The sequence below is a fragment of the Python bivittatus genome, unplaced genomic scaffold, assembly GCF_059951505.1.
Source record: "Python bivittatus isolate LINGU-HERP-01145 unplaced genomic scaffold, Pbiv_v1 ctg000340_np1212, whole genome shotgun sequence".
In the NCBI taxonomy this organism is placed as follows: domain Eukaryota; kingdom Metazoa; phylum Chordata; class Lepidosauria; order Squamata; family Pythonidae; genus Python; species Python bivittatus.
Genome location: NW_028277056.1, coordinates 22278962 through 22304647, shown reverse-complemented (window position 1 = coordinate 22304647; position 25686 = coordinate 22278962). Strand labels below are relative to the sequence as shown.

At 38.0% G+C, this 25686-nt stretch overlaps 1 protein-coding gene across 2 annotated transcripts in view; it reads left to right on the top strand.

Annotated features, from left to right (window-relative positions):
- Window positions 1-24834, top strand: part of FLT1 (fms related receptor tyrosine kinase 1) — a 124365-nt gene extending 99531 nt beyond the window's left edge. The window contains exons 20-30 of one of the 2 annotated variants that reach the window (XM_007426892.3): window positions 48-136; window positions 2244-2403; window positions 2756-2853; window positions 7197-7319; window positions 8510-8621; window positions 10700-10799; window positions 14126-14231; window positions 14929-15071; window positions 16247-16334; window positions 17901-17992; window positions 21758-24834. In XM_007426892.3, coding sequence (XP_007426954.2) covers window positions 48-136; window positions 2244-2403; window positions 2756-2853; window positions 7197-7319; window positions 8510-8621; window positions 10700-10799; window positions 14126-14231; window positions 14929-15071; window positions 16247-16334; window positions 17901-17992; window positions 21758-21953 — 1307 coding nt within the window. In that variant the 3' untranslated portion in view covers window positions 21954-24834. The remainder of the gene's footprint in view (window positions 1-47; window positions 137-2243; window positions 2404-2755; window positions 2854-7196; window positions 7320-8509; window positions 8622-10699; window positions 10800-14125; window positions 14232-14928; window positions 15072-16246; window positions 16335-17900; window positions 17993-21757) is intronic. The other variant, XM_088140696.1, reaches the window with a different exon arrangement.
- Window positions 24835-25686: the final 852 nt, after the last annotated feature.

Below are 25686 nucleotides of genomic sequence, written 5' to 3'. Positions count from 1 at the left end.
CCTCCCTTTTCCCTCGCTATTCATCTTGTTATTCACGTTGTTCACAGGACCATTAATGGTGATTGTTGAATATTGCAAATATGGAAATCTGTCTGGTTATTTGAAGAGCAAAAGGGATTTATTTTCTGCCCACAAGGTAAAGCCTTAATTACCTCATTATACTTTTCCAGCTCATTGCAAACCTAATGAATGCATTTTATCTCACTGTACCAAAACAAAGTGATGTCAAAAGAATTACGAAATAAGACACTGGTGGCTTTAGAGGTTTTCCCTATAGCTTTACCTCGATTTCTGATACATCAAGTTGTAGTGTAAAAGTTCCACATCAAAATGATCACATAAATATATTCCTATAGATATGGATGAAATAAATAAAAAGATAATGATCTCTGAAAAAGTTTTATACTAGGGGTCAAAGTGGTGTGTGGGTGTGTAAGCATTCCTGAAAGTTGGAATCTGATTAGTGACACAGGTTTTATTACTATAACTTAAAGGAGATTTATTTACAGGAAACACATTATAGAGCAAAAAAAGCCTAGCACCTAACTAACTGCATCCTACTAAGACAGGGTCCCTCAACCTCAGCAACTTTAAGATGGGTGGACTTCAACTCCCAGAATTCCCCATGCTGGCTGAGGAATTCTGGGAGTTGAAGTCCACCCATCTTAAAGTTGCTGAGGTTGAGGAACCCTGTCCTAGGAGATGAGTCAAAGGGTATGTGTTCTGCTGATGTGAAAAAAGGCAGTAGGAAATGACCTCAGATTAACCATCTCAGACAAAGAGCAGTTAGAGCAAACAGAAGGGACACCAAATAAATAATTACCTCTATATCTACATCCCACTGCCCCCTTGAGGTCAGGAGGTCAGAAAGCATTGAAGAGTTAATACCATTGGATCCACATCTCCAACAGGTATGTTTTTAAGGTGGTAAGGCAGGGATAGCCAACTGAGAGTTCCTTAGCCAAATCTGTCCTACAAAATCATAATCAGATTTCTGATAGCTACATTAAGCAAATACAGTTGCATTCCCAATTCTATGTGTATCTGTTTGTGCATGCACACTTTTGAATAAAGTGAGGAAGGAAGGAAAATCAATTCCACAAATTTTAATTTCAATACTATTTGGATTGTATATATGATACCCTGGTCAGTTTCTTCACTGCAGATGCATAGTGGTTCTTACATGTTATAGAATACATCTGCATCTTCCCTGACTTGACTTTGCTGAGGCGGAGAGAGGAAACTGTAATCTAATTGAAGTTTTGAAGAAACTACTTCTCTAAATCTTAGCATTGTGTACGGATTGACGTGAGGGACAATGCTGCATATTTTGTTCAAAATTGAATTTGAAAGGCAGGGAACTGTGTGTACTTACTGAAACCTAATCATGATGTATATTCCTGAGAATAAATTCTCTCTTCTAAACCTTCAGTATGCTACTGCCAAGCTTTGCACAATTTCTTTTCAGTCCAAAGGGGTGTATGCCCTAAAATTTGTTGTTTCTGCGCTTAGAGATTTAATATGATTTTTCCCTCTTAAAAGTTCATAGCATATATACAAATATCTTGGTTGATTAGTCATTGTGTAGGAAGGATTTTATGTGTTGCGTACTTCTTTAAACTGTCAATATTTTTTTAAACTCTGTGGGACATTATACTTATCCTCTCTGCTTTTGCTCCAGACCATTTTAAACTGATCCAGCTAGAGTTAAAAATATTGACTGGCTAGATGGTTAGCTATACTAAAGTAATGAAATATCTTCTCCCTTGACAAATTAACTAGTAAACTGAAGATGGAGAGAATGTTTTCTCTAACAAAAGTGGTTTTACTTACTTGCATGAATCATTTCCAAGGGACTTAATTCGCATCACTGAAGAACATTAAGTTATGGAAGGAATTAACCGGCACATTTCAAAATTTATTGACTGGAAAGAGACAAATAACCTAGGGCTCAGTCTAAGAAATGTTAAGTACTTCAAAATGATATTGGGTTGGATCCAAAGTTAGTCATAAGTAGAGTTGACTCAAATTAATGAGATTTAAAGCCCATTGGTTTAAATGGCTCCTTGCTAAGTATGAATAACTCTGGCTTCATTCCTTTAATTGGAATAGAAGAAATTAAAGCCCATGCTTAATTATCATATTAAAATAAGTGGAACTCAAAAATGTTTTATGACGACTGGATCATGGAAGATTGAAATCCCACATTACTTTGCCAATAATTTCTCCTTGTTTATTTAAAGCATGGATCTGTTCAAGGAGAGCCGTTGATAGGCGACAAGGATGTTGAGCCCATCAGCAGTAAAAAAAAAAGACTGGAGAATGTTCCGAGTCGAGAAAGCTTAGCAAGCTCTGGATTTCAGGAAGATAAAAGTTTAAGTGATATGGAGGAGGAAGAGGAGGGTAGGTATTAATTCCTTCCTCTTTCTATACAGCCTGTGTGGTTTTACAGTCATGCTCTGCATCTTTGAAATTTTCTTTCTCCATTTATCACCCTCATAAACATCCATGGGAGACACTCAGCTCCAAGAAAAGATGGTTTAAAATAAGCTTATTTACAGAATTCCTCAGTCAGACAGGAAGATGTGTTACTGTTTCTGTGGTCTCTTCCTTATCCAAGGGGAAGTGTTTGGTATATCATAAGACTTTTTTTCTCTCTCATTAGTGAACTAAGCTTGAAATGCTATAAGGAGAGTAAACTAGCTACTGACAGGATGAGGTCATATTAACCATTTCCATGTTGCATTGATTTCAGATGCCAGTGATTTCTACAAGTGGCCCCTCACCATGGAAGATCTTATTTCTTACAGCTTTCAAGTAGCCAGAGGCATGGAATTCTTGTCATCTCAAAAGGTTAGTTTTCCTTCTCTGCATTTGCTTCCAGAAGAGTAACAACAACAGCAATTATAGTAGTAGTTAATTAACAGGCACATATCTCCTAGTTAGTGGGGAATAGGCTGCAGTATGTTATTTTTTTTAGCTATTTATTTATTAGATTTTTAAACCCACCTCACTCCACAGACTCCAGGTGGTATACATAGTCAAACATGGTATAAAGCACAATCTAATTAATAAAAAAATAAAAACTGTAACTCATAAGAAATAATGGTGCAGTTCATCCTTTGGCTGCGTAATCAGGGCAGGCTGGAGCAAGCGCCTTTTGTCACTGGCGTCTCTGAGTTCTGAAGACGACAATCTGAAAAATGCCTTCGACCTATTTTGCTAAGAGCTTACTTGAACTCAGCTGTGGGTGTGTGAACACTGTTACTAATGAATGATGCTGACACTAACACAAAATGTAATTAACCAAGTCTTCTGGAAAAGCCAGATTTGAACTATTCTCTGGAAAGCTGTAAGTGGGGGCCATTCTTATTTGGGGTAAGCTGTTCCAAAGAGGGAAAAGCCAAGAATATGGGCTTGCAAAGTAGTCTTCGGGCTCTAGATTCTGGCTTACACAAAAAGAAGAGAGAATGCCTGTGGTACAATGGGCATTAGTTGCACTTATGGCGTATTGGCTCAAATACCCCCTGAGACAGTAGTCCTTATTGATGGCAGGGAATGTTGCGTTTGGCACAGGTACAGTTAATGCTCATAACCTACTTTACACCTTCTCTATATTAGTAAAAAGGTTACATGAAAGCCTTAATTGACCAAAGTCATGATGAGCAGCAGAGGACAATATGTATGGATCTAGTGATCATTTATTATGCTTTTTGTACTCTCTACTTAACACTGCTTTCTCCAGAAGGGAATAGTGTGATGGGTATGTATGTATGTATGTAAGTACATATGTATGCATGTATAGAACATTCCTCACATTTTTAGCAATCTTCTATCAGGTCTTTGAGACTCATGTTGCATTTTTTTAAAAATAGAAATTCTGTGCCCTTAATTGTTGTGTGACAGGTAGAAACCCAATGAGTATATATTTTTTCTAGACAAAACTGTAGCTTTTAAATTGTTTTGTATCCCACCATTAAATAGTAATAGCTAAAACATGTGAGTAGACTACACAATTTTGTTTATATCTAAATTCAGTGTTTTAGAAAGCCTCTTTTCCTTCAGACTTTTTTCACAGCCGCCCCCCCCCCCGATTCAAAAACCCATATCTGTTTCTCACATTGACTATCAATGGAAGAAAGAGACATAGGGAGAAAAAGATTTTTTTCCCCCATTTGGCAGAATGGGATGAAAATTTGTAGTGTCCCTTATGAGAAGATAGAATGTACCAAGTATGGCAAAGGTAGTGCTAGTGACTTAAACATGTATAATCTCAGGAGGAATTTGTACATCACCATTTTAATTCCTTGCACAATTAGGCAGAATTTGCAAACAAAAATATGCCTGTACAAGAATTTTGTGTTTCATGTGTTATTGCATGCCATTCTTCATTTGTTTTATATCATTTGTTTTAATGCTTTCAATTAAATCTGCATTGTTATCCATCTGGAATTTAAGCAGAAAGATGTGCTAAGAATATACTTTTTAGAAGTATAAATAGAAATTATTTTGAGCATCCAGCTTTTCCCAAGCAGAGTCATTAAGATATCTTGATTGCTGACTTGCATCACCCTTAACCAGAACTATTTAGTTCAATATGTTTGGAGGGAATTAGAGAGGAAAGGTCATTTTAATGAGTCAGGACCTCCTTCACAGAGGAACTCTATCCTTGGGAAAATAAATTACTATTAAGCCAGCTTAAGCCTGCAATGTTTGGAAATGTCCCTGAAGAATCAAGAATCATATTTTAAAAAATAAAATAGAAGCACCTATTGGAAGAAATGGGATGTTGCATTTCCTAGGAATTTGTCTGCCTGTATAAAGATGATGGCTGCTGACAAGCTAGTGGGTTCTCTTCTGTGTTACTCGACTTAGTTCTGTGTTATTCATGGATATTACAAAACACTAAGAAATCTGTGAGGCAGTGACAGTTTTACTCACTCACATTTGAGAAGAAGGGAGACATAAATAGTAGTTTACTTTTTTGAGGCCTTCTATAGATGTACAATTTAAATTCATATTTAGCCCTACTTAAGTTAGACCCATTGAAATCAATCTCACTGATTTTGAATGAGTGTAGTCTAAGTAGGACTAATTCTAATTTCACTTTATATGAATTAAGGACAAGTGTAATAAAATGAAAGTTTACATACTGCAGTGAAGGCTGTAATCCTTGGAGGGTAGATTTAAAGGCTGCTTAAGAGCTTAACATCTGACTCCATAAATATATGGAGACGTGGCTGAACATCTGTAGCTGGTCAGTATAGTTCTTTGGATTTTCATATAGCTGCAACTGCAACATCACACAGCTGTAATTAGGTGTCAGTGGTGGACTTAACATTGTTTTAAAAGAATACAGATTACCACCTTCCCATATTTAAAAGCCAGTGTAATGTTTTTAAATGGTTACTGCATAATTGCTTACAGCTACCAGATCTAGGCAGTAAAATATGAGTGACCGTGAGATCGTAATAAAGAGATGCAGGAACCCTATCTCCATGATGCCATTTTATGGTTGTTCAGAGTTCTGCAGCCCCAAGATAATATCCTATTATTGTTGTGTGTCTGAACGAACACCTATATTCTGCCTTGTGGTCATTTAGCTTGCCTCTCAGAACACCAGTCTCAGAATTTCTCCGGATCACTTTAGAACTACCAGATCTAAGCTCCAGACATTGCATGCAGTAACAAAAAAGGCAAACCTTACGTCATGTTGGAGAAACGCTGCTTTTATCATTTTAACAAAAGTCCTGGATCCTCAGATACCTCTACCATTCTTCCTTTCAATCTTTTTCAAAAGTCTCTTCTGGCAAATAACCTTTGATAGCAAAATGTACAGTGCCTGCATGTAATTAAAACAAATGTTTATTCTTGCTCTATTTACCTATCTCTATCGTGTACAGTTCTCTGCACAGAATTTTGTATTATTAAACCCTCAAGACAGACATGATTTGCTTTATGTTTTATTTAAAGCACACACACCTCATCAAGAAATCAATAATAATGGCATTATTATTATAACTGTGCGATCAACCATAACAATACAATAATAATAATGCCTTCTCACAGAATTATCTTTACCTCTCTCTTCATATTAAAAAATATAATGGAAGCTTACCAGACCAAACAGCTATTCTTGAACAAACAATTTCATATTCACTCTTCCTAATGCAGTCTGTCCCTTTATTAACCCTTTGCTGTTGACTAATAAGACATCATTTAAAAAACCACCATATATTTTGCCTGCCAAATCTAACAGTCCTCTCTTTTGGCCATTCCAAGGAAACCACCAATACATAGTTGATATGTTCTTGATAAATTATTTGCAGCTTTGAAGTGATTTAATTAATGGGTCAGAAATTGTAGAGGTCTAAGACAAATATTTAATTTCTCGAGTTCTAAGTCAAAGAAGAATTCGCTTCAGTTTTTAAATTCAACCAGCTGAACAAAATTTGTCTGTATCTAAGTAGTCTTCCATAGTGCACTTGGCAAACTAAATATATTAACTTTATAAAATGGTTGAGAACAAATAAATAAGTTAAATAACAGTCCCCAAATTGTACAAGTCTAAAATGAAAAATAGTTGTGATTTAAATTTTCATTTTGCCGCAGCTTAGCTTCTTGAATTATTATTTACCCTGTTTTCCTATTCAGTGCAGTATTCAAGACAGCTAACAGAATTTAACATAAATGACTCAAAATTAAATATTAAAAACATAAATTAACACCAGTGCTAAACAATTACCTTAAATGTATCCATTTAGGTTCAAAATAATATATATTTCATTGTATTATTAATTTAATTAGTACTTTAATTAATGACTTGTGTAAATTCTCCCTACAAGAATCTATGCAGTTGGACATAGCTGATTATATAAATAGACTAGTTCTAATTAATTTCATTCCAAGTTTCTATATTACATATGAAATTTGAGATCCTGAGAAATAATCCTTGATACAGGAGAGTCTGACATATTTCTACTCAGAAGCTGGCTGCAGATCTATGCACACTCATTTGGAAATAAGACCTATTGAACTCAGTGAGAGTCTGTGTGTAGAATCCAAAAACAAACATCTGAAATTGCTTAGCTGATATTCATACCAGGATTGTGGTGAGACCAGAGTCGCTGGGAGTCAGGCGGCATATAAATTTAATAAAGTATTGTTATTATTATCATGCAACTATTTTCTTATAGTGCATCCATCGTGATTTAGCAGCCAGAAACATCCTTTTATCTGAAAACAATGTTGTGAAGATCTGTGATTTTGGTCTCGCAAGAGATATTTATAAAAATCCTGATTATGTGAGAAAAGATGATGTAAGTTGGCATGCTACCTAGTATTTGCTCCTTTGTTTATCATTCTGAACAGCTCATGAAAATGCTCTTTCAATATTTACATTCTCTGCAGTTAAAAGGCCCCTCAAAGCACTGGTACTTTCATTTAGCGCAAAAATGAGCAATCCAGATGAGTTGTATACATTGTGATTGTTTGCATCCTCCATAACAATGCTCGGAAATGCTCATCAGTTCTGTTACTTTTTTAAATAGTTTATATGTTGATATTTATTTCTTGGCTAACCTTGCCCAACCAGCCATTGAAAAGGCTTAGAGCTAAGGCATGAAAGAACACAGATATTTGCTTTTTTCCACTGGGCCAGATTGGGGCTCTGATGGCATTCTAACACACCTTGAGACCTATTGGTTCAAGAAGCTGTTGGCTCTAGAGTTGTTGGGGTTGCACTTTGGAATGTATAAATAACATATTTGTTTAGGAAGCATGATATCCAGACATCCTTATAATTTAGAAGGTGGTACAAGGGGTACACTTTCTGGCCTCCCTCTTGCTAACACAGCAGAAGGCAAAGTATTGCTGCCCAGATCCAGAATTACCTATTTTCTGTTTGTAAAGTGTACCTGTATGTGTGTCCTGAGTTATCAAGAGGATTAATGTTGGCAACATTCCATTGATGCAATGTCAGGGTTCCCAGACATGAACAAAGCAATTTTAGAAGTCACACTGCAGTGGCTCCCTTATAGCATAAATCTTACTGAAATTCTCATAGGATACAAGATGATAGACATGGCTAAAATAGAATGAGTTTGGAGTTCAGTGGATTGTGGGAACTTAGCCATTGCCTAGCATATTGAATGTGATCCAAACCATTATGTTAGGCATTATATAGTTTGTTTGGACACAGCATGCTATGTGAACACAGCAATTGTGTTTTGTTAACCTGGATTTAGTATGCTGGGTGAACCCATTCAGTGTGTGAGATTATATTCTCTTGGGACACATTAGTTAGCTCAGAAATTCCAAGATGTTACCTAAATCTACATTCTCAGCGGTGCCACTACGACTTGACTAGATCCAAAGCCCTGGAGCTGGGCCAAGGGACAAATTTAGCACCACACTTATATTTTAAAAATGTTTGTGATCTACAGTCCAAGAAAATGTTAAATCTAGTTCTGTAAACACTTGCAGGATTAATGGTTATCTTTTATTGCAGGCACGCCTTCCTCTCAAATGGATGGCACCAGAATCTATATTTGATAAAGTCTATAGTACCAAAAGCGATGTTTGGTCATATGGAGTGTTACTGTGGGAAATATTTTCTTTAGGTAAGAAAATTGAAAGGTTAATTTACTCCATTCTTAGGACTTTGGAAAAAAAGTAAGAGCAAAGATCTAATCTGCAATCCTATACATGCTGAATTTCACCGAGTTCAGTAAACAGGTAAATAAATGTCTCCAGTTAAGTGCTTACAGTAGAGGACTGTACCTATAAAGGAAAATTAAATCCAGCCTTGATGATAGATAGATAGATACACACACACACATACACACACACACACACTGTATGTGTGTATTACTAGAATCTTTTTAATCAATATAAATACAGCAAAAATAATTACTGGTGATTTTATAATAGATTATTTGCAAGGATATTGTAACCATTGAACTTCAAATGGCAAATCAATGTCTTAGACTACCCTTCTCTTTCTGGTACCTGTAGATGAGTTAGGATTCAGAATCTCCAAATTCTCAGATGAGTCCTATCCTAACCTATGTGGAGAGCATAAACTGGGGAAAGGAATCTTCTACTATTAAATCACATCACTCACATCCTTTAAGATTTACAGTCAAGTGAAAAACAATCCAAACCCTGACCTAAATTCCCTAATTTGCTTTCAGTGCTATTCCATGGTTTTTGAATGTAGGTATATATAGGCTGTCTCTTAAACAGCAGTGTATATTCATTCATTCATTCATTCATTCATTCATTCATTCATTCATTCATTCATTCATTCAATTTATATAGCTGCCCATCTCAGACCAGTGACTCCGAGTGGCTAACAATAATAAAAACAATCAAGCAATTAAAACAATACAGAAAATTAATTAATTAAATATTTGCTGAGAGACGCAGCAAAAAAATGAAAGGTATCAGCAAAAAATCCAGACCAGTGGTACTTGCAGGAACAGTGTTAACATGGATTACTTACCAGCCTATGGGCAATGGGAGCCTTTGAAATTCTATGCTTTATGTCAAGGCAGATCTTTTGATAGCAGCGCTTCAGGATAACTCTTGCCAACCTGGAGTCAGTTCACATTATCCCCAGTTGGCAACCCATGCTGAATAAGACATTATAGAAGTTGTAAGCTAATGGTTTTTATTTCTTATTTTTTAAAAAGAGGGGCTGTGATATGTTTTAGCAACATTTTCCTGCATAACCGGAAAGACAAGACATGAGAAAGAGAAAAAAAAACTATTCTTGCTCTCTTCAATTGCAGCTGCCAACCCACTTCCTAACAATCCTGATCTCTTCAAAATTGTGGTGTCAGAGAACAGATCCTTCTACACATCGGGATAGGTGGATGGTGGTGGTGGTGGGGAGAAGAGGTCATAACAACCAGCCACAATTGCTAGCCCATTGGGTCACACAATACTGGACCACTGGCACACACAGCTGCTTCCTTTCTGTACTGATCAATGGGACTTACAGCAGACAAATACCGAAATATCTCAGACTGAAGTAGTACAAGGCATTCAAGATGAGAATGCTGAGTGCTGCATTCTTAAAAAAAAAAAAAAAAAAAAGCAAAAATGCAGGATACAAAATCCAGCCTGCAAAGGAAGCAACAATTTCATTCATCAAAGAAGAATGGCAGATGAGACAGACACAACAGTAGAGGAAACCGGTCCATGCTTGCAGTTCCTTAGACAAACAGTCTTCTGGTCATCTAGTACATGTTTCTAGGGCAGCCTTTTGCCTCTGAATTAACTCCTTGCATTCTGAGCAAAGATGGCCGGATGAATATCAAACTTAGGGAGAGATGGAAATCATAATGCTATCTGGCTGTGTTAGACTATACTTCTCAGCATATCCAATCTACTTGGAGGACACCAGGTTGGGGAAGGGTGCAATACAGCATACAAAGCTGAAGGAACCTGGTTTACTGATGTGAAAATAGACAACAATAACCAAATGGGTAGTGAAAGTGTGATAAAAGAGCGGTGTATGTTCTATCCAGGATTGGTTGTGTGTAACTTGTCACATTAAAAAGTGCTTTTGCATCAAAGTCACTCATTCTTTAATAGTATGCCTATGTTATGAAATGTTCATACATTAAAAACAGTAATGTTAACAGCCGTGTACTTAACTCTAAAGATTCCATTTTTAATTCTTTCTTTTTAGGTGCATCCCCATATCCTGGCATACAAATAGATGAGGCCTTCTTCAGAAAGTTAAAAGAAGGCATACGCATGAAAGCTCCGGATTTTGCAACCCCAGAAATGTACGGTATGCTCTTATGATTTGTGGTATGCATCCTTGGTCCTAAGATGCACATAAAAAATATCCAACATCCTGGTGCTTTAGAAGGGGCCACGATAGAGCAGAGTTATGCCCAGAAACAATGCTTATAAATTGCCCTGCCTCCAGCTTCTACATTCTATATCATACCTAGGATCATCCATCAGTTAGTTCATACAGTAAGAATTGTATTGGGAGAAAAGAGGAAACATCATTTCTAAACCAAATCAACCAAATGAATCTGCAGAGTCCCCATCCGCAGTGAGCTGAGAATTAAGACAAAGTGAATATGCCCATTATGTTAATGAGTCTTCTTCCTAGTTAGTGAAAAGAAGTATTGAGCAGAGTCTTAATGAGTCTTCTTCCTAGTTAGTCCAGAGACGTATTGAGCAGAGAAAGTGCTTACATCGAAACCACTATGCAGAAACCACTATGCAGAAATCCCTTCCTTCCAAAACCCATTCCCTCCTAAGCATTTTCTTGGATTCTGATAAATTAAAATATTCCATTTCAGCTTTAAAAATAAAATGGGGGAAGGGAGGATAATCTCCTTTTGCCTCTTCTGCAAATGAGAGAGAGAAAAATGGGAAAGTCTGAATATTTGGGGACAGGAAGAGAGAATGGAAGGGAACAATATTGAGTGGAAAGAGATTAGAGGGAGCTGGGATGTTTGAGTTTTGATGGGAGTAGCCTGGAGATTGTAACTCTTCCTTTGCATGTTTAAACTTTGATTCTGAGACTGAGCTTGTAGAATAATGCTAGTATCTCAAATGTAAAGCACATGTTCTTCTCTTGAGGATTGATTGGACCTCCATGTTTCTTATGTATTTTACATATTTTTCTATATCCCTGGAGTCAGTTATAACTCTAAAGCTGTCATAACTGGGGACATTTTAAAAAAAAGCTCTTCAATTTGCTGAGACCAATCATGATAACAAACAACATACCCAATAGAACCTAGCTCTGAAACAACCACTCATTCACTGTTTATCATATAATTTCCCCAAACAACTATGGGAACCCCATCAGGCTTTGGCCAAATATTTTAATATGATTTTTATAGCTCTACTGGAGTCTGCTTAAGGGACAGATGGGATTCTCAATAGATATCCAACAATGAACATGTGCAACAGAATAACTCTGCCAGCATCTTGTTCCTTTATGTTCTAAATTCCAAGGGTGTTCAGCCAATGCAAATACATTATAAAATTTATGGAAAGCTCTCCAATGGCAAAACTATGGAGTTCACTTTTCTGTCTGGCTCTGGTGAATGTGTGTGTGTATGCTAAAAGAATGATAGAAATTCAAGGAAGAGATCAGAAATTATCAGAGGCTGAGATACAGAATTTGAAGTCACTGCTGATGTTTGGCTTGAAAACCAGTGCAGAGACTTGATAAATTTGAAGCACATGAAACGCTGATATGAACAGAAGCATAGCCAGTACTTGGAGGGCTTTCACTAAGTTAGGAAAGCTTTTAGATAGTTATAGTATTGAAAAACGATGCGGTAGGCAAAATGCAGATTCCCATTAAGGTCCTTCCTTCCTTGCTTGCTTGCAATTTACATTGGCAACAGAATGTCTTGGGAACCCCAATGTTCCTAACTATACCCTGCCCTTATTTTGTTCCCATCCCATACTTTAAACAGCTTTATGGAATCATAACAACAAAAATCCATTTTTCCTCCTGAAGCCATCCCAGAGCCAAAGTATGTAAGCATTTTTCAGCTCACACTTCTTTTGTGGACTGCTTTGATCAGTCATTGGTAGGTACCTGAGGTGCCTGTATGCTTTTGGCTATTCATTAGTATCTTCAAAATATTATATTGTTTTTTTAGCCAGCCAAGATAACAATAAGAGTCAGGATATTATATTTCTATCCTAGCAAGACAGGATATTTTGTTATAGCAAAGGTCGAGTTATGCTATACATCCCTAGTGAGGAAAGGCTTTCAGATGTTAAAGTCTCTGCATAGTCATCTATCTCAACCTAAGCAAATCCACACACATATTGTGAGGATAAAAAGGGGACATTTGGAAGGAGAATTTTGCTATCAAAGCAAATACCTCAGACAAGTGGACAATTAAGCCATGGGGCTTACATAAAAATGCCTTGGTTGTTCGCATGTAGCAAAGAAGCTAATTTTAAAAAAGGAATGTTCAGCTGAAACCCTTCAATCTTACACTGCGTATTTGTTAACATATATTCTTGTCATATTTCTATGCAGAATTTAAATCTCAGAAAAATAATTAAATAACCAGCAATTCCTCAGCTCTTATCAGAACACAACCCAAAGCCACAAACCCCATTAGATGGAAATCAGCAGGGCAGCAATAGGAACATTTCCTGTTCATTGTGGTTTTGTTCTGATTTGGTTGTGTTTTCTATTGCAATTAATGGTCCTTTTGGGGAGGAACAATTTGAGAATGTGGCAGAGGGGCTTAGGAGGCTGGAAGATTCAAGGTTGTATTTCCCCTTTCTTTTAGTAACAATGGCAAAGGCAAATCTATTTATGTGGTAACTAATAGTCAACACCTAGTGGATGGCACATAATCAATTTCCCCTTTGCAACTGAATAGTTATAGAGGGAGAAATCCAACTATTCCAGCTAATTTAATAGCCTCAAAAGCATTGATGCCTTTGAACTTTGGTGGAGAAAACTCCAAAGAATATCATGGAAAATCAAGAAAATAAACAAATGGCTCTTCAAACAAATTAATTGAGAATTCTCACTCAAGGTACAAATAGACAGGCTCAAATTATCATACTTTTGCATATTATGCAAAGACCTAGCTCTCTGGAGAAGGCACTAATGCTGGGAAAGGTGGAAGAAAACAGAAGAAGATAATGACCAGCAGCAAGGTAGATGGACTAAATTACAATGGCAATGAGTGCACCACTGGAGAACTGAAAGAACCAAGATGGAGACAATCATCCTGGAGAAAGTCTACCTATGCAGTCACTAAGAGTCAATATCGATGTGATACATAATCAATCAAACCTATTTCAAAGACTATAGGATTGCTCCCTAAACTATATAATTTAAATCTGTATTGCTTAACTTTGCCTTCCTCAATCTGATGCCAGAAGGTTGTTTGGCTTGGCTTTAAAGATATTAAAACAGAAAAGGGAAAGATGGCCATGTGTCTAAACAATTAAAATGGAGCTCATATAGGAGGATGTGGGTTAAAAGCGGCTCCAAGAACTGAAATTGAATACAAATGTACTGAGATAAGCCACTGCAAAATTAAAACTTGTGATGCACTTTTTCATTTTTTTGTGTGTATTTTTTGGTTTTTGTTTTTGGCAGATACCAGATTATGCTGAGCTGTTGGCAAGGAGATCCAAATGAAAGGCCACGGTTCTCAGAGCTGGTGGAAATATTAGGGGACCTACTTCAGGCTAATGTACAACAGGTAAGTAGAAAATTGTGATGTGTTTTGTATAGCTTTTCCTTTGAATTAGATATGGTTCAGTGGAAGACAGACTGGCTTTCTTCATACTTTTTCCTCTCCTAGAAGTAGGACTCAGTGCCAGTATAGCAGCATGCAAAAAATCTGCATGGCAAAAGTTGGGGTAGACTCAAGCCTCATGGAGGTTGGTGCCATGATCTTTTCCAGAGATAAGCTGTTTGCTTTGCCCATAAGATTCAATTGCATGTTTAGCCATTTCATTCACCTTTGAGCTCCACATTCAATGCATCGGGTGTGGCTCTGATGGAGTTTTACCATTTCAGAGTTCAAGTGGCAGATGGCATATTTAAAGACTCTTTTTTCATACATTTTAACCCTGAGTTTAGAAAAATATAATATCAGGGGAAGTTCTATCCTATGAAACATTTTTAAAAAGCATATCATCCACCAGTGCTTTCAGAAATGCATCAACTCCATGTTGATTGTGCCATAGGACGATTCTGAATGTGTTAATATTAAGGTAAGGGAGCTAAACTAGCTTATACTGTAATATTTCAGCTTAACTGTGGGATAAATCAAACTGTATCAAAATATGTAGAGAAATTTTAAAACCTATATCTTGTTTGTAGTATAGGTGTATTCTGCATTGCGTATATAATAATTAGGTTTCCTTCACCATATTTTCCTTCTGTCTGCATAGGATGGCAAAGATTATATACCTTTGAATACTCTATTACCAGAGGATACTGAGTCTGACCATTGCTCTCCAAGTTCCCCTAAACTTCATGAGAGAAAAAACAATTCAGTACTAGCCTTGACTAATGCAAGTGCTGAAAATTTGGGGTAAGATGAAATGCGAGGATATTTTACATATAAAGAATAGATGAATATCAGTGTGGTTTTTTTTCTGGATCTAGAAAAATACAGTTTGTTGCCCATTTTAAGAAGAGCTTTGATGGATCAGAACAAAACATCCTTTTGGTTTTTAACCATAAATCAAATACATAAATAAATCCTTTTCCCTCATGGATGCATCTGGGAAGCTTGCAAACAAGACATGAACTGAGCATAATTGTAGTGGAAAGAGGGAATGGCCTTGAGGGACAGGAGGAAGAGCTGCTACCAAGACAACAGTCAAATGAAAGGGACTTGAGTCCAGGGCAGAACTGTAATCTGAGAAAACGTCTCAGGCAAGTCCCTCCCTAGTTCTCATGAAGAAAAAAAGGGGGGGGGGAGCTCCTTCTGATTTGCAAGATTCAGTTACTATAGCTTTATAATAAAAGCAGTCTTGACCTTACTGATGCAAGATTCCTAGTCTGATCTACCTTGAACGGCTGTGGCTCTTTACTGTGGCTCCCAGCTCCGATTAAGCTCTGGAAGTTAATTTTTAGCTATCAAGCCCAGTGATAGAGGTCATTTCCACACTACCACCAATTTCATTCCTCAAATCCTCAGGAATGTTTTAAAATTGATCCATGGTGCCTTTAAAGTAGCTGATAATCCCCCATGAGCCAACCAGTGTAACTTCTAGGCATCCAATAGGAGAACATAAAAACGTATTTAGTAATTTGTCAGGTTCACTGCAATCACTAAAGCATGGCATCTAAAACATTGTGAAATTATAGCATTTCAGCATGATGATTCTGTGGCTGAACCTCTGCAGAGAGCAGGCAGAGCCCAGGAGCTGGGAAATTCTACCAATGGTAAAACAGCCCATCCCCTAACTTTGTGCAGCTCCAGTGCTTCAGCTGGGAATTAGGCCTGCATTGTTTTTAGATGGATTACAGGTGAGCTGGAAATAAATGCCATATAAAAATAGTAAATATGCAGGACTGGTAAAATCTTAGATATTCTCTGTATCAAATGTAATTGTGAGAATTCTTTTTATCATTAGTGAAAAGTATCAGTAGTATACTCATGCTATCATCCATGATCGAATATTCACAAGTAGCTACTATATAACTATGTTTTGCTTTGGTATTATCCCAATAAGCTTTTTTCTCTGCTAACTTTCTAAGAAAATATGTTCATGCTTTCAAGATGAAACCATTCCAGAGGGTCAAGACTTTTGAAGAACTTTCACCTAAGGACAAATTTCAGCCTGATGTAAGTAACTCCTAAAATACATGGCACAACAGTTGTTCTTTTGGATTCAGTCCTAGATTGTGAACTGAAAACAAAGGAATGATGATACTTTGTGATCAGTTTCCTCGAGAACAGACATTTTGTAGGAACAGTCAGTTGTTGTGTGAAAGAGGAAATTCATATAGGTAGTCCTCGGATTACGATGACGGTTGGGACCGAAATTTCCATCACTAAGCGATGTGGTCATAAAGTACATCATTAAAGCATTGCTTAGTGATGGCAATCCTGGCAGTCCTGGTTGCTGTCATAACCCCAGGACCACATGGGTTGTTAAGCGAGAAGAGGTGGGAGTTCCAGGCAAGCAGGCCTGCAGATGAGAGCTGGGGTGAGAGCCACAGGTGGGGTGTGCGTGCCATGGGTAGGCACTATGGAGCCTAGGCAGGCAAAAAAGGCGTGGGAGGGACGTGACCTCCTGCCGACTTCCCCATTGACTTTGTTTGTGGGAAGCTGGCAGGGAATATCAGAAATCACGATCATGTGACTGTGGGTTGCTACAATGTTGTAAGTCCTCCTCATTCAATGCCATCAAAACTTTGAATGGTTGCTAAATGAGTGGTTGTAACCCAAGGACTACCTATACAATTATATTAATTTCTTGAAATATGTAGCATAAATATCAGGGATGGTTTATTTCTTGTCAATTAGCAAAATGATAAAAGAGTGCATATTCAATGGAGGGGTGTGGCATGACTACTTACCACTAGAGATATAACCTCCCTTTGAAGGTCATATTACCGCTGAGATAGGCAGATTGGCCTCCTGATTAGACCAACCAACATAGCCAATCACAACAAACTGTGAGAGTTATAGTCTAACACTGTTTGGAGGGGCATCAGCTTGCCTGCCCCACTGACAATGTACTGGGTACCACATTATTCATTTAATGTTTATCTCACCCAGGAGCTAAAAGCAGACAGACAGACAGGTTCATCATAACTTGAGTTGGATTGGGAATGGGAAATGGTTGATCTCACCTTGATCCCCCAAACATATAATTGCTAGCCCTCAAACCTCCAATCCTGCTCTACCCCTATTTAAATAGGAGCAGTAGTGACACTACTTAAGCAGCGATAAGAAAAGAAAGATTTGGGAAAACCAGGACTTGCTGTAACTCCTCGGAAAATCTGTCCATCAAAAGGGTTTCCAAGCTGGAATACCAGCATGCCAGAAAAAGAAGAGAGTTTCAATCTCTCTCTCTCCCCGCCTCCTTCCCCTTTCTCCACTCTCCACTGTGGCTGGACCACAGCCATCACTATCACCACTCTCATCACAAATCCCTATATATAATTTGTTTAAAGGAGTTTCTGGAAAAGATACTGATTGTGATGCGGATAAGAAAAAAAATTTTTTTTTCTCCCCTGTGGCTCAGATTTTCACAGCAGCCCAGAAAGATTTTAGGGGATCATAAAGCTTTTCTTGAAATCTAAATTCAAAGAACTTTGCTTATATCTTCTACTATGGATAGATTTGCTGTTGGCAATGTTATAAAGTCCAAAGCTTCATAATCAGAACCATATTCTCTTTCAGAATTATCAAGCTGAGGGACGAATGGTGCTGCCTTTGAAAGATCTAAAACGTTTTACATGGACCGGCATCAGACCAAAGCAAACCTTTTGGGGGTATTTATTTTATTTCTTTCATTTATTAAAAATATTTTAAGCTTACCTGTTGACCTAGGACAATAAATAGATCTATGAAAATATATCACAATATGATAGAACAAAAAGCAAAATAATATAATAAAATAAACCCAGTGAATGAAAGCAGCAAAGTTAATTAAACAAACAAATGTAATATTTTAAAGTTGCAATTTGGTGTAGCAGCAGGTCAACAGTGAAGGTTCATTACAGAACCATGCAACCAGGGGAGTCTGCAGGGGCAGTCAAAAGAGTCAAGATGGCAACTACAAGCATGCAACTGAAGCCCCATCAAAGGGGGTGGGGCTTCGATTGCATGATTATGGCCACCATTAAAAATTTTGACTCCCTGCCTTTCCTATTTTTGATACTAATTTCTCTCCAGGCTTCCAACAAGACAGAGGAGAGCTCCACTATTTTATTTGAAGATGAGGTGGTTTCGCACTATTTTGCTTTAAAATATTCTGAAATGTATCTTTCAGTGCCAGCCCCACTTTTCCCCATTGCACTGTCCATAAAATACTGTGAGGGCTAAACTGGGCTTTTGTTACTTAGATGCTGGCTTCCTTATATCTGTTAGTTTCAATCACTTCCCTCTCTCTGCTGAGAAGTTAAGATTCTTGCTTGAAACTGAGTAGCTGCTGGGTGATTATCCATCTCTACAGAATCTAGTGATGCTCTTTTCCCCTGAAGCTATTTCTGCCATAGTGTCTTCCCACATTTCTTTATTTCACCTTATTTTGGTGATGCCCAAAGGGAAGAGGGGTGGGGAAACCAGCCTAAAGTAGCTTGGGCAAAGTTCTGATATTAGATCTGCCCATTCCTGCTGCAGTGCCCTGCTTGATGGATGCTTTCCCAAATGATTGATAAAGTGAAAACAGCAAAGCCAAAGAAGCAAACTAATCACCTTGTTACATCAAGAGTGGCACACTCACCGATCAGGTCAATACCATATGACAGTGATTTCAAACAGATGCAACCAAGAAAGAAAAGGCAATGGGAACAGCAAGTCTTATGCCAGGCCCACCCTTCCTATTTTTGATACTATTTTTTGATACTAATGGGTTGACTCAAGGATAGGTGGTTAGCACTAACTCAGTTGTGAGGGAAAGGCCATAGGGTACTCTTGACCATATTTAGATGCTTGCTCCAAGTGTGCAACGCAGCATTATATGCACACAATAAGAAGGGCACAGGCTAAAGGCCTGATTTCACCTGGCCTTTAACAACAGGATCCATGCTAATGATTTACAGCATCTTATCCAACCATCATATGCCACGATAACAGTAATGAGATGGCCAGCTAAACCACCTCTTTGGTTTTATATGCAAATTTCAAGGCTACATGGGAATGTGACAACTGCCTTCTACTCAGCAGGGTAGTGCAAAAGTTAAAGATCTTAAAAAGAGCATGTTCCTAGGCAAATTGCCTCCTGCTTCCATCAGCAAGGGCTCCACCATGTTGATGGATAATGCTAAAAAATGCAGCTGATGGTGCATTGTTGGAGGGTCAATCCCAATTGTTGCCATTTCAGAGGGTGGTCAAGGAGATATAGGCAAGAACAAAGATAACTGGAAAACCACAGCATGCAAGGTTCTGGATGAGTAGGTTGCAAGAGCAGAGACTCAGTATTACCGAGGGAAATAAAACAGGACAGAAATTAAAGAGGGTCAGGTAGGCAGCCTTTCAGTTTGGGTCCTATAAGGATCTCTTTGCTAGCAGAAACATCATTATCATCTACATCTAACAAAATAACAACCTCCTTTGCCTGAAAACGTAATCGCAAACAACCTGGTGTATTCCTTTCTAACTCTTCAAAGAATCCCCCTTTGAGAGCAGGTGAAAGGGACAAGGTGACTTACCAGCTGTGGTGGTGGTAGTGATCAACTTCAAAGGCAATTTCAAAGGGGCCTTCCCAAGCACAAATGTTTGCTTAAAAATTATTAGTTCAATTTTTCCCTCGTTCCTGCCATATATTTTTGTAAGTAAAGTAAATTTTAGTTATTACTAGACAACCCATGACCTTTTGGGTTGTAGTTTCAGAGATATTTCCTTACCTAAACAGAATGATCATGGGCAGGCAAAAAAGCAGTGGGAGCAGGAGCAACTTTCAACTTGCTGCCAGCTTCCCCATTGACTTTGTTTGTGGAAAGCTGGCAGAAAGCATCAGAAATCTTCCTTCCTTCCTCCCTCCCTCCCTCCCTCTTTCAACATATAATATAGGCTTGTGCCATTTGCCCTCTCCTCATGGCCCCCAGGAGAGCCCTGGTGAAGCCTCCTCCTCCTCCTCAGCTGACTTGCAAAACCGCCTGCCACTTTGCTGGGGGGAAATGGAACAAAGGGAGCCACAGACCATGAGGAAAACTGCACCCCCGCTCCTCATTCTAGTGTGCCCTCAAGGGCCCCCTGCCTCAAGGGAGGAAGAGGGCTCACCCATTGACCACTAATGCCTCCCAGCCACCCCTACCTCACCAGCAGGCATCCAAATCACTCCCTCATTCTTCCCTCAACGCCAACCGCCATTAAGAGATTTAAAATTTTGGCCTTGCTTCCAAAGCAGCCAATCGCCACTCGCCCATCAGGCCTTGTTGCCAGCCAGTTAGGCACAGGGGCCAGAGGCAGGTGGGAAAGATGGGGATACAGCCATGATGATCACGTGACCTGGGCTAATTGTGGTGCCATGGCAGTGCAGCAGTGCTGAAGTGGCCATAAATTTCCCAAATTTTAATCCCATTGGAGTCATGGGTCCTGAATTTTGGATGCATCCTGTCAGTTAGCCCATTTGAGGTACGTTGATTCAAAAATTGTTGCTCTATGACACACTGTTTTACCCAGTTAAAGGTTACAGACACGAACATTTTAGTACTGTATAGATTTGTAAACAATTTGTTTGCAGTTGTGTTTTGTAAGATATTTATATTTAAGAAGTGACTACTATAGAACTCCAAATTGTGACCAGAGGGAGCAATGAGCTGAAATCAGCATTTTCAAAAGTCATTGTTCATTTTTTTCTTCAACTGCCTTGCAGTTCTTTAAACCTTGATACACATAATCAAAGATGTATGTGCTTAAAAGGGGTGGGCAGCTTTCAGTAAAGATTATTCAGTTCTGGAAAGAGGAAAGTATGAGAAAGAAACTTAAAATAAACCTGCCATGATGTTGTTTAAGATGGGCCAGAGAAAAACTGATAGGTTTTCAAGATCCTGCTATTCTAAAAGAGCATTTCTGGAATTTCTGATGTGCCTGTTTCTTGATATTGCCTACCTTGAAAGGCTGACACATCCCACGTAAACTTCAGTTCACAATTATTCCACCTGAGCAGGTTGCAGGAGGAAATATGATTTCAATTGATTTCTCCCTTGAAGTTTCGCAAGAAGACTAAAACTACTTTTATTGAGACTGAGATAATAAGGGAATCCTGCAAGTCTGATTGTGCTGTACCCGCTCCTCCTCCTTATAGTTTACTGAATTAGGGAGGTATCTGTCTGAGCCACTTCTGAATGTTTCAGCCCTTTCTGCCTAGGCAACATCTCCTGTTTAACTCTATCAAGGTCATCTTCCTTACTCTCTATACATGTTAAGTATTTAATTTTACTGATAGTAATTGGAACACTAGCTCTTCAAAGCTACTTTTATTTCACATTAGTTATACAATTATGTTTTAAAGAGTAAATAGCAAAATAATAGCAAACAACCTGTTGTATACCTTTGCCTCCCAGCTAAAAAGAAACTGCTTTTACTTACAGCTTCTACCCTGGAAGCAGAAGCAAGGAACCTGTCTTTTCTGACACAGCCAAGCCAAATGTCTACAATTTCAGTTTTGGTCATACCACTGATATGATGCAACCAGTTACTTGTAGCAGAATAATGTGGGAAGAGAAACAAGTACAGGATCTCTCGCCTCCCAGTTATAATTCAGTGGTGCGGCATTCTACTTGCTAAAGTCAAAATATCTGTCCTTCGAGTTGCCAGTCTCTACTATCACTGCTTCAGTGCTGAAATGACTATTTTGCTGCTCATCAATTCATCATCACCTGGGTCAATTTCCAACAATTATTTCTATAATGCCATTCTCTCTCCTCCACTTCAACATGTATTTGCTCCTATCCAATAGTTGAAAGTAACACAAATATAGTACAGAAGAAGAGATAATGGCTGGAGGGAATGAAATCTTGTGCACTGTTTCCCCCAGTCCTTAAAATCAGATTATTGCACTGAATTTATTTAATTCTTTAGTTCAGATTACTGTATTGTGCGGCAAGGTTTACTAGTTCAGAAACAGCTATTAATCTAATCTAGTCAATTTGATTTATAAGGGTGACTTTACACTTTTACTAGTCATTTGCACTTTTTGTGGAAAAGGAACCATTTTACTACACTTTTTAAACAGTTTAAACCAAACCTGGTACTGTTCTGGATGAAGAGGCATAGCTCAGTAGTATTATTCTCAATCAGCTGAAAACAGAAACACTGGCTTAGGGATAGTTTTTGCTTTTGAACAAGAAGAAACAAACTTGAAAAAGCAGTGCCACCAGATATTCAGCCAGCCCCATCATTAGGCAGAGGGAAGCAATGCCTCATATTAGCAGTTGTTGAGGGCCAGCAGTGGCAGTCCCAACCCTTCTTCCTGAGTGTGTCAATTTGAGGCCAGAGCAGTGTAATTCATACAGCCTTACCTGCTGCCTACAGGTCTGGTGTAGGGTGTTATCTCACCACCAATACTGAAATCCAATCAGCATCTGTATATGAAATAGGGAGAGTAACATCTTCTTATTGTTTGCCCATGGTAGCAAAACTTTTGGGGCAGCTCTAACTAGATCCTACAGTGGGTACAGAAAATTAACATCAAATGATCTACACTGCCTCCGAAACTGTATATATACAACATCAACATTACTTTCACACTGCTTCAACCAGTATGGTCCCCTCTCCACCACTGGCCTGTATCCAAGGAATCTGAGAATTTTGGTTTGTTAAAAATGGAATGTGTTAAAGATCCTGCTCCCCAATCCCAAACCTGCAGTTCTTGGGGGAAGGAACAAGTATTAAATGAGGGTTTCTGTGAACAGTCTAGTACACAGCAGGGTTAAAGACTGTTGAAGCAAGATGTGCAGTCACATACAGAGCAGTCATATAAGAACTAGGACATTTTGTTATTACACTATAGCCCTTTGGATAAGTGGAACATGGACACAAGAATCACTGCACTGATGCAGTGTCAAGCCAGTAGCACTCATCTGTTTCAGAACTAAGGGCTAGCTCACAAAACTGAGATATAGCGTGACCAAACGTTGGTTCCAACCAAGACACTGAAACTGGAAAAGGAAAAATTGGGATAACTGCAATATACTTTGGGCATTTGGGGACGCACAACTAATTGGTGCCATCATGCAACATGATATACAATGTTCTGACACACTCTGCTCCCTCTTAAAGACACACATTCACTTCTCCTTATAGTTAGAAGTGGGCTCAAAACATTCACAAGCAATGCTGAAGTAGCATTTCAAAATCACCATTGATTGGAACTGACCCGGCTTGCCCATAGATAGAGTTGGGCTTCAATCAGCTGTATAATTCTTAGTTCTAGGATAAACTAAAGAAAGATACTGCAGTATACATGGGGGAAAATAAATATGCACAGAATTGCCATTTAAAAAAGTAATTTTGCAGGTTATAGAATTCAGCTCCCCTTAATGCAGAATTTAGGATACCCTGATATAACAACAGACAATTCTATATATATTTCTTACATTATATTCAATTTTTATATTCCAATCGCAAATGACAACATAGGAAGATGAGTTACCTTAGGTTAGCTTATTGAGGATAAAACTAGTATCCTTTTGCAGTTAATGCACATGGAACAGGAAGGCTAAGAAAGCTCTTTCTGGAGTATTGCTGAACTAAAATTGCTGCTGCTATTTCAGCTGTAACATTTATTTAGTGCTAAAACTGTCCTGCAAGGTTCATTCACACTAAAGGTTAGGTAGCATTGTAGGGAACCATTGTTTGGGCTCATTAATGAACCACTGGAATGTTAACCACTCATGTTAGTCATGCTTACATTCCATTGGGAATAATGAAACTTAGATTATGCCTAAATTTGCTTCATTGGGATCACCCAACAGTTCTTGGTTGAAGTCCTATCTCAATTATTTTGAAAGAACTTCCAGTGAACTCCAATGGAGTTTACTTCTGAGGAAACTTGCTTAGCATTAAGTGTTTTTGGATTTGGGAGCATTTTATAAAATCAATAAGCTTATGATCTTTGTGGTATCTGTCAAATATAAAAGGACGTACTAATATTTGAAGTATGATTCATTTAAGAAATGATTGAAAATTTTGGGTTTGGGTTAATCTTTAGTTAGGCTATTGGTTATAAATGGATTTAAAAAAAAGTTCTAATGCTTCTAATGAGAGTTTTAAAAACTGGATGTAAATAACATGTACCTGCACCTTAACCTTTTAAAACTATTTTTATGTATGTTTTCTAAATTTTCAAAATAAAACTTATTTCAAGTTTTAAGAGAATGGATTTGAGAGAGAGAGAGAGAGTGCACCTAATAATCCAGCCATCTTTTACAGAAATGTCTTATCATTGGTCATGTTTTGAAGCAAAAGAATTTAAGCATTTTGATGAGGAAGCCAAAGTATGCCAGAACTTTTCAGAACACGTCTTTTCTCAAAGATTATAAATTATCAAGAGGTGCTAATCCTAATGCTAACCTTGCTGGACAGTCATGAAGAATGTTACGCATCCATGTTATTTGCCATAGTCTCCATGAAGGCAAATAAATGAAATTCCGCCCATGTGGAGAGCATTATTTGTCATCTTCTAGCCTTTTTAAGTCTCTACATACATCTATCATGCATACTGAAGTGTTCACAAGGGATGTGGCAAGGACACACCCACAAACCCTAAATCTCAATACCCTGCTCCTCTATAGAATGTTATGTATTTTGAGGGGGATCCAAAGGTACTTAAAAGCTTCCTCACAACAACCTTTAGCAGTGTGCAAAAGCCTTTTACAAATGTATTCACTCCTAGGGATGGTGAGAATAGGTCTATGAGTGTTTTTATACACTCATAGAAGCTTATGATTTTTGGTAGCAGATGATATACTTTTGAATCTTACACAAATCCCTAAAGGGAAATACTTTATGTATTCCTATTGTGTTTTGACCCAGTTCTTTAAGTGACTCAAAAGTATAATTCCATGTCTCTTAAAGAATATGTCCCCCCCATCCCCCAAATCCTATTTTTCCCCCCCGTCTTCCCCATATTTTCTCTACCTTCCTGTGGAAGGCCTTTAATACTGCTTTCTGCTTGAGCAAGACAGTTGCACTCTTGTCAAACATTTATTGAAATCAAGTGCATTAGAGAGCCCTTATCTTGTCTCACATGATTCTGGTGCATTGATACTGGTGCTCAGTATCTGAACATTTAGAAATCTGTTAACTGATAATGCAACGCTGTAATGTATTTGGGATTGCCACTGTAATCTCTGACTAATCCTACTTTGACTCTATCTCTTTCTGTACTGATTTTAGTAACATGCAAGTCCTTTACTTCAAAGGCTATAATTTATAGAAAACTAGCCTCTAGTAATCTATGGTTACTAGTCTTTTCTTTCAATGGAAACTTCTTCCAACAGTCAATGATTCAGTCTAT